This window comes from Convolutriloba macropyga, chromosome 6 (genome assembly GCF_964194025.1).
Source record: "Convolutriloba macropyga chromosome 6, txConMacr16.3, whole genome shotgun sequence".
NCBI classification, from domain to species: Eukaryota; Metazoa; Xenacoelomorpha; order Acoela; family Convolutidae; genus Convolutriloba; species Convolutriloba macropyga.
This window is the reverse complement of record NC_134473.1, coordinates 27915942-27932106: the sequence shown is the minus strand read 5'-3', so window position 1 is coordinate 27932106 and position 16165 is coordinate 27915942. Positions and strand designations below refer to the sequence as shown.

Genomic DNA, 16165 nt, shown 5'->3' with positions numbered 1-16165 from the left:
ACTCAATGGAAGGAACACTGAGAACGCACTGTGAAACATCATTGCAGCGTTTTTAAATTTACCGCAAAAACTCATTGTATTTTAAACTTACATCAATATGTTAGGCTCTAGGATTCGCGTCCGAAGGTTGAAATAATGCTAAACTAATTAGGAATCTAGTCTTCACAAATGCACAGCAACACTCTAGGTGTTACCAGCCCCAGTTACGCGTTTAGTACCACGGCAACCTCAGAGATAGATAATTGCGCTGCGTAGGAGTGCTAAACTTATCTTTGTTCGAATGTATGTTATTGCGTCCGAGTATATGTCGTCTTTTCTTAGATTTTTGTTGCTTTATACATGTGCGTGTTGCCTAGTGCCCTGTGCCTCGCATACAGAAAAAAAATCGATCAGACAAATAATTATGAAACACTATGAATTTTAAAATTGATTTTAATTCTATATGAAATTTTTTTAATTAACCAAATAATTTATCAGTTGATTGCCCATTTGCAGTTGAATTTAGTTTTGGTCATGTTCTTCGCTGTCGTGATGGTGTTATAATCAAATACTGGCAAAATGCATATTTTTTATGCTTCTCGATGTAGTTTAATTACGATTTTCAAGGTCAGCCACATCATCCTGTCCTAGGGGAATCCTTTGTGAATAACCCAATCTCAGCTGATGTTGAATCGAGACTGGATATTGAAACAAATGGCTCCTCTAAGAACATATTTGATTTAACGTTTCGGGATGTCAAAGTTTTTAAGGTATTTTTTAAGTGCAATATGAGCAGAGTTGAAAAGTTCGAACACTGGAGCATCTCGCCTTTTATCTTTGCGTGCATTGTTGACTTCAATGAAAATGTCATTAATTTTATGCGAACCGCGGTCATGCGAAGTTGCAGTCTGCTTACGAAGATGCAAGTTCCGCAAAAGCCGACCGATAGTCATTAACTCTTGCCAGGCCATAACTAAAAAAGTGACGCTTTATATCCAGAAAAATACATCTCTATCCAGTAATGCTTTATTTATACTTCAAATAATTGGGCTGAAAATTTTTTCGATCCCACTTGTATTCCGATCCCACTGGGAGGGGGAGGAACTATGTGCTCAACTGGTTTTTTGTTCAGTCAATTATTTATCGTAGATAGTTGTGATTGACATCAGTATGAAATTAAAAATCTTCATAATTTCATTTTTTCGAGGAATAATCGAGGTTTAAACTGTGAACATTTTACTTTCCACGTTGATTTTGTTCGCAATTTTAGAGTTTTCTGTTAAATGTTTGTTAATTTTGCACTATTATGTCAACGTTTCCATTATTTACGGGTTTAGTAAATCTGAAGCCGCATCTAGGCTGTGTTTTGTTTCATCGTGAGTTTTAAGAAAAAAGCAAGGTTGTGTTTGGAACTCGTTTTTTTTTTTGGTTTTTAGAGCCATTTTTTGATTTTTTTTTTAATTTGGCGGCAATTTGACGTCTAATTTGGTTTTCTCGTGATTTTCTGGCCAAGTATAGGAAACGCAATGCTTTGTGTTAAATGTAAATATTTGCCGTTTTTTGAATTGGTCTAGGGCAATTATTGATTTTGTTGACTTTGACACCAAAAGTTTTCTTTTTTCATCAAAATAATTTTTACTAATCGTTTGTTCTTTGTTGTATTGTTACCGAATCCCAATACTTACAGGTCTTCTGATGTTCTCAGTTTGTCTAAGTTAACGTAAATAATGTTTACAGTTCATCGTTTATGGCCTTCAGTAATTTGAAACCATTTGTTTTTGTAAACATTTAATAAGTTTTTGGGTTTTGACGTTTTCTGTATTTTTATCATAGTCTTTGCATTGAAGGCGAAATAAAGTGAACCTATCAATGGCTAAAATTCCTAGCATGTGGTTCCTTTGACTGGACACCAATAATTTTATGTCGGAACATATGCCATCGCACATTAGCGAGCCTGCTTGTTTTGCTGGAAGATAAATTACATGGGTTTGTATACCATAGAGATGAATCCCTGCTGCCTTAAGAACTGTTTGTGTAAAAAGTTATGATTTAAGGTATTTGAATGAAAGTAGTAGTTGCGATGATAAGTTTTATAATTGCCTTGTTTTTGATGATTGCGTATTGTGATTGTCGATCAGTTTATTCTGGTAGTGGGTATAATCGGGGTCCATCTACAGGATATCGCCCAAATGCATATTCTCAACCATTTCGATATCCGTATAGTAGTACTCGTCCCGGAGGTTGGAGTAACAGCAATGCTAATTCCTGGAGACGACCATCGAGCACCCAGCCACGCCCGTATGGCGTACCTTTGAGTGGGCTCCCGCCACGATCATCTAATTACCCAGTTGTGGGCAATTATTTCGAGCAATGGTACTATCAAATCAGAGACCAAACTGCTGCACGGGCTGAAAGAGAAAATTCTGCTGGCCGTTCGTCGTGGCCGTATCGTTCAAGCCGGCCGTCGTATCTGAGTGTAGCTGCTGACTCTGGTAGAGTTGCCAACTATGTCAATTCAGATCGTGTTGCAAATATAGCCACACGAAGGCTATATGACCGATTGTGGATTTATCATTAAATGCGGTTGTCATAATTGCAATGACATGCAAAGCTGCTGAATTGTATAACTTTTAATCCTTGATGTTGAAGCTGCCTTGTTAATTGAGTATTTGATTTTAAATGTTTAAGGCTGCTTCTATGGAAATTTAAATTTACTTTTCAAATATTTTAACTTTTGTCTAGTCTTAAGTGACTGGCTATATTTTTCAGATAATATTTTGCTGTTAGAAGCTCAGTGGAGAAGCGATTTCTCTTCAATCGTGGAGATGTAATCGGAGAGGCTGTTGTTGAACCAATCATCAATTCCTTTCTACAATGGAGTCTGTGCTCGGTGGCATGTGGAAATCAGCTGCCCACGAAGAATTTGGCGAGCACGACGAGAGCTTCCAGTTAATAGAGGGCGTGAGCAATCAAGTGCTGGCATTTGTAGTCACGGCTTTCGTAGGAATTCTATCCTTGACCACGTTTTTGTACAAGTTAGTGCCAATTTTGTACAATTCTTGTTCCGATATACAATACGGCTCGCATAGTCTGTGCGCTGCACGCCTTGAATAGTTTTCAAACGCTTCATATAACTCAATGATTTAACAGGATTAAGACAGATGAAAATTTCTCTAAAAAGATGTTTCATGAGGGCAACTGAAGCGAAAATAACTTGCTCGAGTCGTTAAAGAAAAGTCTCTTAAATCCAATGTGCCACAAAAAATTTTCAATCAGATTCCGTAGCTTGACTATGTTTTCAATTATATGAACATTATAACATTCACTACGGTCTTTGAGTGCATTGATATATTGCGTGCGTCAGATGAACTTGGGTGTAAAAAAATCTAGCTCTTAGCATTCTACAGGAATAGCAAATTAGTTACATCTGAGCTAGATAAAACGAATTTAACGAGCTTTGAAAGGAATTACACGGACTACTATTAGAAGTACTACTTCTGGAAGTAGCAGTAGGAGAGTCTTTCCGGGTTAGAAACCACGGATATCAACCCTTCATTTGTCACTTGGTCTACTGCAAAAGTTCTCCAGCTGCCCGGGTTCTGGTCATTGTAGCTTCTATCAAAGGAGTCTTGGTATTGTTGCGTGAGAAGTTTCTTTGTGAATAGTTTCTCGGAAGTTCTCCTTACAACGGTGTGAGGTTTGGGTGCTCTGAACAGGAAACTTCTGTCGCATTTCTGCAGCCCTTGGTTTGGCAATTCGAATACGTTTTGTGTCACTGGATTTATCTTTTGGTAGTCTCTCTTTGGTTACGTAGTAGTTGCTTTAAGTAGTGATACAAGGAAGAGGTTGCCATGCAATTTCAAGTACATTAACAGAGGAAGAAAGTTCACAAAATTTGTCAGAAGTTCTGACGAAATTTACAGCGTGTAATTAACGCCTGCGGTTTCTGGAAACATCTTTCATATCTGGCTTTCACATTTTTCCGCTTCACAGTGAGAAAGCCGATAATTTACTCCCTACATTTGCACTACACTGAAGGCTGTTCATGCGCTGAGCTATTACATCCGAGGGTATGTGATGCATGTGGTTCAATTAGCCTGTGGTTCAAAATTATGCGCTGTGCGTGATTATTGGAAAGGTGTGGGAAGTGCGCAATCTGAACAATATATGATTCAAGAGAAGATGATTGAAAATAATCAACGAAATAGTAGATGGTACAAACAATATCTGGGTTATATAATTTATATTATTTTACTATTTCTACTCACACTCGTAATCGTTATTGATTGGCTGAGCCCTTCAATGGTCATTTGGTTGCTCAGTACCATGTTTGCAACCGAAAGTCATTCATAGGCATATTCAGCAATCGTAATTGTTAGACCAGCTTCCTTTCATGAGGGTGTGAGTAGTTCACGTTACGTGGCGGCGAGGACACAAAGTCCTTTCTGATTTAGGGTGAAGTGCATGCAGTCCAATCGGAAAAGATTGTAGATATCTGAGAATCAAATCAGTTCGCCACCGATGATATCCGAGCTGTTGTATTTTCAACTGCTGAAGCAGGGCGTTTTGACACTGGAGCAAGCACCCTTCTTGCCTGAGCAAAGTTTTTAATTTGATAGTCCTCATCTAAAGTACTGAGCATTGTCGCAAAGAGCTTCGAAAATTAGGTCTTGCTGTCATTAAAGCAAAATTCTCTAAAATAAAATAATATTAGTTCCTCAAGTCTCAAGCACAAACCTTTAGTATACAGTTTACGATATTCTTAATTTTAGTCATAATTAGTATTTTATAGATAATTATTTACAATTCTGCACATAGTTTGCTGCTATAATCAAGATAGCCACACTGAAATTTTTAGATTTTCACTAATTCTGAATTTCCTATGCGGAGACTACGAGAGCAAAAAACGGTTACATACTAAACAGAGTAAGTGCAGTTCATATGTTAGACTATGCATTATCGAAACAGCCTAAACCTTCGGTTGTAAATGTTTGCAACAGCCTAAACCTTCGGCTGTACAGGTTTCCGACAGCCTCATCATTTGGATGTTGAGAGAAAACACATTCTGTACATTTGGCTGCCTTGCCTGGGGTAGTTTTAGAATGCTTAAATCATGAATTGAAAATGCAAAAGGGGAGTTGTCTGTGAAGATCGCTGTGTCATTTCTGGATTAGCATGTTGCTCCTAGTAAAACTTTTCTTGTCGTATATCTATCCATGATAAAAAATTCCTGAAATGTTTTTGTGATATCCAAACTACAGAAACGTGAGTGGCGTCAGACTGCTACCTTCTGAAAGAGTTGTTATTTGTTAAATGTTATACTAAATCAAATTATCTGTTAATTGCTGTTAGCTACTCATAGAGACGATGATAGAGTCAATAAGTGGTGATTATTTGTTTAAGCCACTTTCCAAAGAAGTGGATAATCACGAACAAATGTGGAGACCCCAAGCTTAGTAAAAAGGAACAAGGCAAAAATGGTCAAAAGCAAAAAAAAATTTTTGTTATAGCTGTGGAGCTGTAAGCTGACCGTAGCTGATTCGCTGTAATCTTGTTTTTATAGCTCTAAGCTGATTGGAGCTATATTGCGGTGTCCTTGGTTGTTTTTTGTTTCGTCGTCTGGCGCTCTTTTTTCGTTTTACACTTGTTTGCACATCAAAGTCACATTTTCTGAATGACTTCTTTCCCTCACCAACTGCATTTGCGTGCGTGACGTCATTGCTCAATCTCTCTAGTAAAAGGTTTTTAGTCAGTTACGCGATTAGATTTTGATAATGCGTGACTTGCCTCACTCAATAAAATGATTCTTTAAAACTTGTCTTCTAAAGTTTAATTTGAATTACTTTAAGGTCAAAGGAACTCATATTTGCAGTAAAGACGCCATTAAAAGGCTCTCCTGGAGTGAACTTCAACAAGCCTTATTTATTTGTCACTGAATGTTTCCACATAATTTTTTGAGCGGTGGCGATAACTTTTTAACTTAGATTTCTCTTTGTTTCTATCTAAATTATATGGCACGCAAGTCTATTTAGCAGTTATTACGGCAATCTGCCGGCTATGTTTTCAATTCAAAGAATTTTTATTGTATTTGGGCGCCTTCTTGGTCGAGCGTCTTTTCTATTAATAAATTTTAAAGTCTATTTGAAAAAGAATTGCAAGTTAATGCGGCTGTGTCAAAACTACGTGCTTCGAGTAATTTCTTGAATGTAATTTTGAAAATAGAGAAAAATGGGTAAACTGTTTTTGTCGTTTTAAGAGATAGCGGAGAGAAGTCGGTGTGAACAAGGTTTGGCCAGACGAGCGGTTTTTTTGTTCACGAGCTCGATTTTGCAAGCTTCTTGAAAGATGCAACTCAAGCTTTTTTGTCTTATTAATAGGCGTGTCAGCAATTCCAGGCGGCTATTATTGCGCTCCTATTTTTTTTACTTCATCTAACAGATTTTTGTTTTGTCTTACCGTGACGTCATTTCTGCTTTAAGGTCAATTGCGTGACTTACGTCACTAAAAAAAATGATTTCTGATTTTACTTATGGTACGTTATTTTTTATGAACATTTACTTGTTAAGATCAATAGTGTGCATCTAAGTGGTGCCAAACTTTTATGCTCTAATTCTTGGGTATTAGTCTTGAGTTTTTGATTTCGAATACCAATTTTGAGAAAGCTCTTTTAGGACTTTTTCCTTATAGAGCGTATGTGTTTTGAAATTGACAGTACGTATCTAACCCAAAATATCTAGTGGTCTACTTAAGGACTTTTTGTCAATCTGCCTATCTTGTTTCTTTAGTTGTTTCAATTCATGGAAGGCCTTAAGCGTCTATCACGGCTATTTTCCGGCAATCTGCCGGCTATGTTATAAGATTTGTGGATGACATTTTGAGGCTGAATCCAACATCTAACAATAGTAAACTTCCTGAGCTTAACACAAAAGTAAAAGGCTAGAATTTCTGGAATTAACAATTTGGCTGGGAAAGTTCGATTGAGCTCTCAGATTTTTCATAAGCTATTTCCGCACATTATTTTACTCACCCTTTTCTCATCAGCTGTTTGTCATTCTATAGTGATGCGAAATGAAGATGTTATGCTAACAGATGTTTCGCGCGTGATGTCAACCCGGAGCTGCACCCTGAATCAATGGAGTACGTGGAAATGACACGGAATGCCCGCAACTTAGACGCAGCAAGGTGAATGCACAAACTGTCTTCAATAAGATTAAGTGTTGGCTGTAATGATTGTACCATTTGTAATTGTTATAGCTTCCTCTAGCTTACCACAGCTGTGATCTGATTTTGAGGATTTTTGCCCTGTTTTAATACTTGTTAGCTAGTCCTACCTAGTTGCTTAATTATTTATTTGGCTAAGGAATTGGTCTGATATAATCGCGTGTTTCAGTGGGCTAAGAGAAGGTGCCTTTGGTCGGATCAGCACTGACTCTTGTCCGATCTGTCTGGTGCCTTTCAGAGGGGATCCAGCTGACTCGTCGAACCCCAACTCATCTAACAGCTCTACCAGGGCCATACCAGTGGAAACAAATTGTGGACACCTTTTCTGCTGTTAGTATGCACCTTGTTGAGTATCGTAGGATTAATTGGATATCCTGGTGCTTTTCATTCGAAAATGTAGGTCACAGAACTTTTGTGATTTCTCTAAGATTTTCAAACGTCATATTTGCTTTGAGATTTTGATTCTAAGTGTTACTCATAGCCACGAAAGCATAGCGAGACTACTATCAATATTATCGTAAATTTTTACGACTCGAAGAGTGTTATTGACATTCTACAGGTTTTTTTTTTAGCTGAAGCAAGTTTGTTCATGACTTCCTACTTTTACTTTTCCCTGCTAAATACCCCTAACTATTACCCGGTCCCCCATACCGATGACCCTTCCACCCATCAGTCAATTATGTAAATGTGTTTCATTTGACCGTTTTGATCTAGGACATACTTTCGATTTCATTTCTTGGGTGACTTTTCACGCTTGACTTCTTTATTTTTGCTTGATCTAAATTGCTCCTATTCAGACATTGTCTGTTGCGAAAACAAAAGCGATTATAAGACAAGATAGTGCAAGGATCCGATAGCCGAATGGTTAATACTTGAGTCTAAAACGCCGGATTTGGGGGGGGGGTTGAACCACTCCTTCGTCTGAATTTGTTGCACCCATAAATTATCTAGGCTACCGCCACCTCTTAATCAAATTGCCTGTCCTTCGAGAGCAACTGTCCGACTTAAGTCGGGTTATGTTTCGGAACAGCTTTATGAGCAGTTAGTTTCTTATTTTTTTTTTGAGATTTCTGATTTAGGTAAGGTTTTTACAGATTACTTTGTACGATAAAATAAATTTTGTACAGCAAAATAAAAAAGTTCATGTAAAGTTTTCGCAAAAATGCAGTGAAGCAGTTAAAACCATAAATCTGTCAATAAGAGCATCAAAACCATCAAATTGCATAATATTTCAAAGCCAATTGTACCTACCATTAATGTTTTAATTTACAAAGAAAACAAAAATCCTTAAAAATGTAAAAATATATCAAACATTTTATGAAATCTCTTAGTAAGAGCAGTAACAAAGGAAACAAACGATTGGAACTAAAACTGTTGTAAAGATTAAAATATAGTGCACTGGACACGTAATCTTACCTGTCTTTACAGAGACTAAGCTACAAATCGTATGAAAAACGATTTAAAAGTTGGAGTTCAAAGATTCAAATCTGTTTTTGAAAACAATTATTTTCGAAAGCCGTATTATAGAATTTCAAAAAGTTGATCAATTAGGTTGCCACAACTCAGGAAGCCAATTGCGCTGGTTACTTATGAGACTAAGTCACAAGACTACAAACAAACATGCAGGCAAAAGCCCAAACTTCACAAACAATTTTACTACATCAGTGTTCAAGGCTTTGTAACTTTAGGTTGATGTTTGCAATAACTGTAAATATTCTCTTGCTTCGCATCTTAACATCAACGAGTCTTGCTTATGAAAGTACTGCGTAAACATCACATCAAAAACAGACCCATAATTTGAACGTTATAGAAATATCGATGTTTCTTATGAGACTAAATGGTCGAAGCGATCAGTCAAAACATATAACCGACCAAGAAAATAACTTTTGAGTAGACAAAAGTAGTGAGACTTCTTATTAGTGATGTTGATTACTTGATGATAAAAATAAAAGCAGTTGAAGGGACAACAAGGTCAATTGAAAAGTTCTAAAAAAAATAATTCGAAAGTCATTTAAGCAAATAGCTATAAACAGAAGTGTTTGAAAAGTTTCAATTAAACATACTGAAAATGCAATTGAGACCTATCCTTATCAGGTATATGTCGTGCAACAACAAGAAGAAAGACAAACTTAGGCGAATATAAAAAATCCCTTAAATTTTGCGAGAGAACTGTGTCTCAGCCAAAAAATATAAAATATCAAACAAAACAATTAACATTTTCAAGTACGCCTTCTCAACGTTTGTTGCTTCAAATTATCCCCTCTTTCAATCGGACCTGTCAACATTAACACTTCGACAAGAAAGGAATAAAATTATTAAATATTCAGTTGTTCTCAAAATACAAAAAAAAATTGAAAACTCGTATCAAAACCAAGAAACCTTCAGTTAATTGTAAAACCGTTAAAAACAATAATTCATAACTCAGAGGAAATCTCCTGTTGTTACTGAGACTGCGCCTGAAGTTGAGAAAAGTAAGCTAAATTAGTTGAAATGTTCAAAAATTCAGACATTTTCTTAAAACAAATGAATTCAGTCATAATAGACATTAGATATCGACTGAAAATGTCTAGGTTCACTTATACTTCTTAAAACACAAATTGGATCTTTGATCGGGGAGGCTAAGTTATTGGCCAGCAAAAAGCATTACAAATAAAAACGAAAGCATTACAAATAAAAAGCATTACAAATAAATACAAAAAAGCATTACAAATAAAAACAAAAAGCATTACAAATAAAATCATAGGGCCTCTATCATTGGGTCTCTTTTGTCATAAATAGGATCTGTCCAAAATTGAGTCCTGGTATGATATCTAGTCAGTAATTTACCTAAAAAACCAGCGTGAAAATACTGAAGTATTTTTTTAAAAAGAGCAGCGCTCCATTAAATTAAACTTTTTATTTTGGGTGAGATCAAGATCAGCCCTGATATTGCTGCACGTCTAAAAATACACTCATTTGTTCAAGTGGTTGCGAAATAGATCGGGTTTTCAACCCAATTTTTCAGTATATATAAAAATCATGAAATTTGTATATTTATTGAGTTTAAAGTTGCCAAAAACTCGCAGTATTATAATTTCAGAAGACTGTTAAGGCCAGCAAGTGTACCAACAATTTGAGCTTACAAAGATTACTAGTGCAGTTTCAAGGTGTCCACTTTCAGCAAATTTCAGCAAACACGAATCGAACAATTCAGCAATCCTACCCTACCTTTAGACATGAAATAAATTACACTACCATCAACAATTTTAACATATTTTAGCAAAAACTAACAAAAAATTGAAAAAATACGAAAATAGGAATTAATACAAGGTAATATTGTCTGCTATTCAAACAACTTAACTCGGTAACTCCCTTTAAAAATCGAAAAAAATCTTTTTAATTCCATATCCTACAATGGGCGGGCTTTCTAATGATACCACTCTCTGCGATGATTATATGGATTGGCCAAAATTGTCTGATCAAAAAACCCATTTGAGTATATAGTTCCTCCCCCACTAAAGTGGATCGGAACAATTAATTAATTTCAAGCTTTAATGTAAAATATTTGTTTTATTTTGATTCTTAAACATTTTAACAGCAATTTTTTACTTGCTTTTACTAAAAAAATTATTGTTTTTGCTTATGAACAACAAAATTAAATCAACGTATTTAACACTTTGAAAATGTTTTCTTACATTAATGAGTTTCAACAATTGTTCTCCGGAAAATTTTTTATTCTGTTTTTGTGCATTCACTGAATACATATACAATAGATTACGAACTGAGCTATAATAATCCACAAGTACAAAAAGGCAAAAATTATTTCAAGAGATATTCGTCTACTTCTGTGAAAAGACAGACGAAAATTAAACAATTTCTTTAATTAAACCCTTCGAGTTTTTCTAGATGAAATTTTTTCTTGTAAAGGTAGAAACATGAAAAATATGCAGAAAATAAACGGGGGTTCATAAAGAGGCAAATTTTTGAACTAATTAATCAATTTTCTTATAAAAATTTCTTCATTTAAATTGAAATATCCTCTACAAGTACTAACTAACCTGAAAAATTGAATGACAGATCTTACAATAACGCTAAAAGCTGTCTAAAATGGCAAAATGACACAAAATAGCTTAAAATTTTATATAAAGTTGTGACAGATGCTTTAAATGTTCATTAGTTCTTGTAAGTGTATAATTGTTTATTGACATGAGTGAGAGACGACTTCGTTCATAAATGGTTGTCGAATCTAAAAGTCTAATTTGAACTTGTTTCTTTCTTTTTGTTCGAGAATAATGCATGAGCAAACGCCACTGTCTCTTTTTCTTGCTTTGGACTTTTCAGATGTTTGACCTAAACTCTCGTTTTCCATGCGTCATCCTATATAATAAACGCGTGAGCTCTAAGTTTGGGAAAACTTTTTGCATGTTTAAGGGCCCTCTGGAAGCGCATGTTTTCAAATGCTCTCATTCTGAATTATGTTTTTTGATACGATAAAAGCGATTGTGAGAGACGGTGGATTGTTGTCGTTATAGCGAACTTGGTAAGATGGATGACTGCTAATCTGAGGGTCGAGGATTTTTTTATCTTCCTGTGTGCTAGAAAGAAAAAATGCTAATCCTATATTTTAAACGCGTGAGCTCTAAAATTTGACAAAATTTTTGCATGTTTAAGGCGCCTCTCGAAGCGCAATTTTAAGGGCCTCTTTAAGCAGCATGGTTAAGCGAATATATCGAGAGAGTTTAATGACCTAAGCGGCTCAAAGTAGATGGGTGACAACCGAACCTGGGACAAGACTGTTAGGTGCAGTTACCACGAGGCTGAGATGACTTGAAAGTATGCTCGCCAAGAGCGAGGATTTACCGTCCTGAGTACTGCGTGTTTTTTATTTGCTCCCGAACTAAGTTTGAAGTTCTTGTTGTAAACGTGTGTTTTTCTGCAAAGTTTTAGCTGTACAATTTCTGCGCTATTCTAGTACACTCTTAGCGTTAAACTAATTTTTTCAAGCTTTACTTTTTGATTTTTGCATGATCGCTAATGCTATACGATAAAAGTGATTGTGAGAAACGGTGGAATGTAGTCGGTATAGCGCAATTGGTAAGATGGATGATCTGAGGGTCGTGGGTTCGAGAGAGTTCCATCACCTAAAAGGCTCAAAGTATTTGGGTGAGGACCGAACCTGCGAAAAAAGACTGCTAGTCAGTTGCAGTTACCACGAGGCTGAAAGGGTTTGAACCTATGCTCTCCCAGAGTGAGGATTTACTGTGCTGGTTTTTCAAATGCTCCCGAACTAAATTTGAAGTTTGATTGTAAACGTGTTTTTCCGCAAAGCTTTACAGATTCTGCGCTATTCTAGAACAATCTAAGCTTTCAACTAAGTTTTTCACGCTTAATTTTTGATTTTTGTGTGATCTTAAATGCTCTCAATCTGAAATATGTTTTTTGATACGATAAAAGCGATTGTCAGAAACGGTGGTATATAGTCGTTATAGCGCAGTTGGTGAGATGGATAACTGCTAACCTGAGGGTCGAGGTTTCGAACCCGTGCCGGGTACCCTTCTTTTTGTAGGCATGAAACATTCTGATCAACATCATTCCGCCTGTTGTTCGAGAGCACTTCTTGCGACGCTGAGTCGTTTTATGTTGCTATGTGTGTTTTATCGAAAAATGTTGATGTTTTATATTAAACGCGTGAGATCTGATTTTGGACAATCTTTTTGCATGTTAAACGGGCCTCTCGAAGAGCCTATTTAAGGGCAGCATTGTTAAGCGAACATACCGAGAGTTCCATCACCTAAAAGGCTAAAAGTATATGGGTGAGAACCGAACCTGCAAAAAGACTGTTAGTCAGGTGCAGTTATCACGAGGCTAAGAGGGCTTGAAAGTATGCTCGCTAAGAGGGAGGATTTACTGTCCTGGGTACTACGTGTTTTTTAGTCGCTACCGAACTAAGTTTGAAGTTCTTATTGTAAACATGCTTTTCAATAAAGTTTTAGCCGTACAGATTTTGCGCTCTTATAGAGCACTCTTAGCTTTCAACTTTCACGCTTTACTTTTCGATGTTTGCGCAACCTCAGATGCTGTCAATCTGAAATATGTTTATTTGTAAGATAAACTCTATTGTGAAAAACAGTGGTTTGTAGTTCGTTAGATGAAAGACTGCTAGTCTGAAGTTTGAAGTGTTTTTCTGTTACTATTATCCATAAAATTGCCAGGAAACTAAGTTTTTTGAGTAGTTTTAGTCGTTTCGTTTTATCTTCATTTTCTATGGTAATTATCAGTCGCAATTGAGCACAATGGTCAACAGCCCTCTTAAGGTAGCATGTTTTAGGGGTCCTTACTCCTGCATCCTAGCCTAATGAATGCGTTTTGAGACGCGCTTCACCATCCTTTTTAAGCTCCTAATATGCAGATTTTGCGCTGATTAAGCTTGCGGTATAGCAAAAACAAGCAAGTCACAAACGCCATTATCCAGAAATGTGCTATAGAAGGAGCAAAAGACAAGTGCAATACACATAGTTGTGAGACCTTTAGCTGTTAAACGAGAGGTATGAGTTCGAGCCTGAGTTGGCGCGAAACAGAAAACTTTACTTCTTTTAAACCTTCTATTCGTGTAATTGAGTTTCTGGTTATAGTTTTGCGGGCCTGCTAGTTGACTTCTGCACGTGACTCATTCTCATTGAACTGATTAAAAAAGGTCACCATAACTCCTCTAAAATTTTTAAAAAGAGTCTAAAAATGACCATTTGAGGAGCTGATGCAGCTATTAAAATGGTTATTTTGCAGGTTGAAGCACTTCCTGTGCGAAAAACAGCCGATGCCATTCCCCCTTGTTTACCCTACCTTTAGAAGCAAAAGACATTGGGCTTTACATATTGACGAAGTTTTGCAAGTCGATTTACTGATAAAGTTAAACAAACCGCCAATTCGTATTCTTTTAATAGTGTAACAGTAGAAATACTGGATGTATACCTCCAGGCAACCAGAGACACTCCTCTCTTATATATAGCACTAATTCCACTAGCTATAGTCAGTCTGTTAGTTTAGATACACCATGTGTATACTCTTGACTCCGGTGCTGTTTTGTATTACCACCGTATTAATAGAAGTTCATCTTCAGTGTTCTACAGATTCGGTTAGTCTGAGATAGGTGAGCCTACTTCACATGCAGAAAAAAGTATACCTAGCTCTTTATACCTTATGGCTGTAAAAGGAGCCCAAAACTGGTCTGCCTCAAATTGTGCGACCAGTGAGTTACTAAACTCTAACAGTAAAAAGAACTCTTACGAAACACACTGTTCTCTTTTGAGAAGAAGACTTAGAGCTAGTTTGTATAACCTAATACTCTTTTTACATATAAGATTCAGAAAACGGGAAACAGTATCCCAACAAATAATTAAATAAATTAACATAAACACTAGTATTAACAAAATGAGCCGTCACACTGGCCAAACGTCATCAAAACCGCATACATACTCCGAACAATTACAATCAGCTGTTCTTGCACAACAGAACAAACGGGCCTAGTGCGTGAAATTTTACCATTTCAAATTGCACACTATCAACGCCAAGATGAACTAACATTGTTCTAAATCCAGCAGAACAACTCAAATATCACTATTCTGCAATAGGGCAACAGCCTCTCCTCTCCTTACCAGACAAAACTTCACAAGTCGCTCGGATAGCTTTTGTTCATATTAAAATTGAGATCTATAGAACAACTCAAAAAAGGCACAATTGTTTTTATTGGTGACCCTCTCACTGATCTTTATACATCACTCATCTATGACACTTTATTTTGACCATTGTCAGATACCTTATTTGACAGACACTTTATCTGAATTCCTTAACGGAGTATGGACAGAATTACAGCCATCTGATTGAGCTGGTAAGTTTAGAAAATCGTCATTCGAATTTGTAAATAGACTATCATCAACACTAAGTAACGCTGCTATCCATCAGGAAAAGAAAGCGTACTTAAAATTGCTATACTAGAAATTGAAGGTTTCACTCACCTTATAAAAACGTACAGTAGTTCTGTAAGAGATGTAGATTTACCGGAAGAGAGGATAGTAACTTTAAGCAAACAAGTAGAACGGGTGCACCATAAACTAGTACAAAAAAATTACCCGAAAACAAATTACAATAATAACAATTGCTCCAGTAATTACTCTTTTTACATATAAGATTCAGAAAACGGGAAACAGTATCCCAACAAATAATTAAATAAATTAACATAAACACTAGTATTAACAAAATGAGCCGTCACACAGGCCAAACGTCATCAAAACCGCATACATACTCCGAACAATTACAATCAGCTGTTCTTGCACAACAGAACAAACGCCTAGTGCGTGAAATTTTACCATTTCAAATTGCACACTATCAACGCCAAGATGAACTAGCATTGTTCTAAATCCAGCAAAACAACTCAAATATCACTATTCTGCAATAGGGCAACAGCTTCTCCTCTCCTTACCAGACAAAACTTCACAAGTCGCTCGGATAGCTTTTGTTCATATTAAAATTAAGATCTATAGAACAACTCAAAAAAGGCACAATTCTGTTTATTTGTGACCCTCTCACTGATCTTTATACATCACTCATCTATGACACTTTATACACTTTATTTTGACCATTGTCAGACACCTTATTTGACAGACACTTTATCTGAATTCCTTAACGGAGTATGGACAGAGTTACAGCCATTTGATTGAGCTGGTAAGTTTAGAAAATCGTCATTCGAATTTGTAAATAGACTATCATCAACACTAAGTAACGCTGCTATCCATCAGGAAAAGAAAGCGTACTTAAAATTGCTATACTAGAAATTGAAGGTTTCACTCACCTTATAAAAACGTACAGTAGTTCTGTAAGAGATGTAGGTTTACCGGAAGAGAGGATATAAGATTCTCTCACACTTTTATCCTGGTACATAAACAGATTTTAGTAAGACCTTTTTTCAGCTAAAAAACTCATAACAGATGCA

The 16165-nt window shown here is 36.2% G+C and overlaps 1 protein-coding gene across 1 annotated transcript in view; it reads left to right on the top strand.

The window, feature by feature from the left end:
- The first annotated feature begins 2752 nt into the window (after positions 1-2752).
- The window catches only part of LOC142340907 (E3 ubiquitin-protein ligase RNF170-like), a 40908-nt gene continuing 27495 nt past the window's right edge, over positions 2753-16165 (top strand). Inside the window, exons 1-3 of the mRNA XM_075391678.1 lie at positions 2753-3014; positions 7069-7161; positions 7370-7530. Of these exons, the coding sequence (XP_075247793.1) occupies positions 2854-3014; positions 7069-7161; positions 7370-7530 (415 nt within the window). The 5' untranslated portion in view covers positions 2753-2853. The remainder of the gene's footprint in view (positions 3015-7068; positions 7162-7369; positions 7531-16165) is intronic.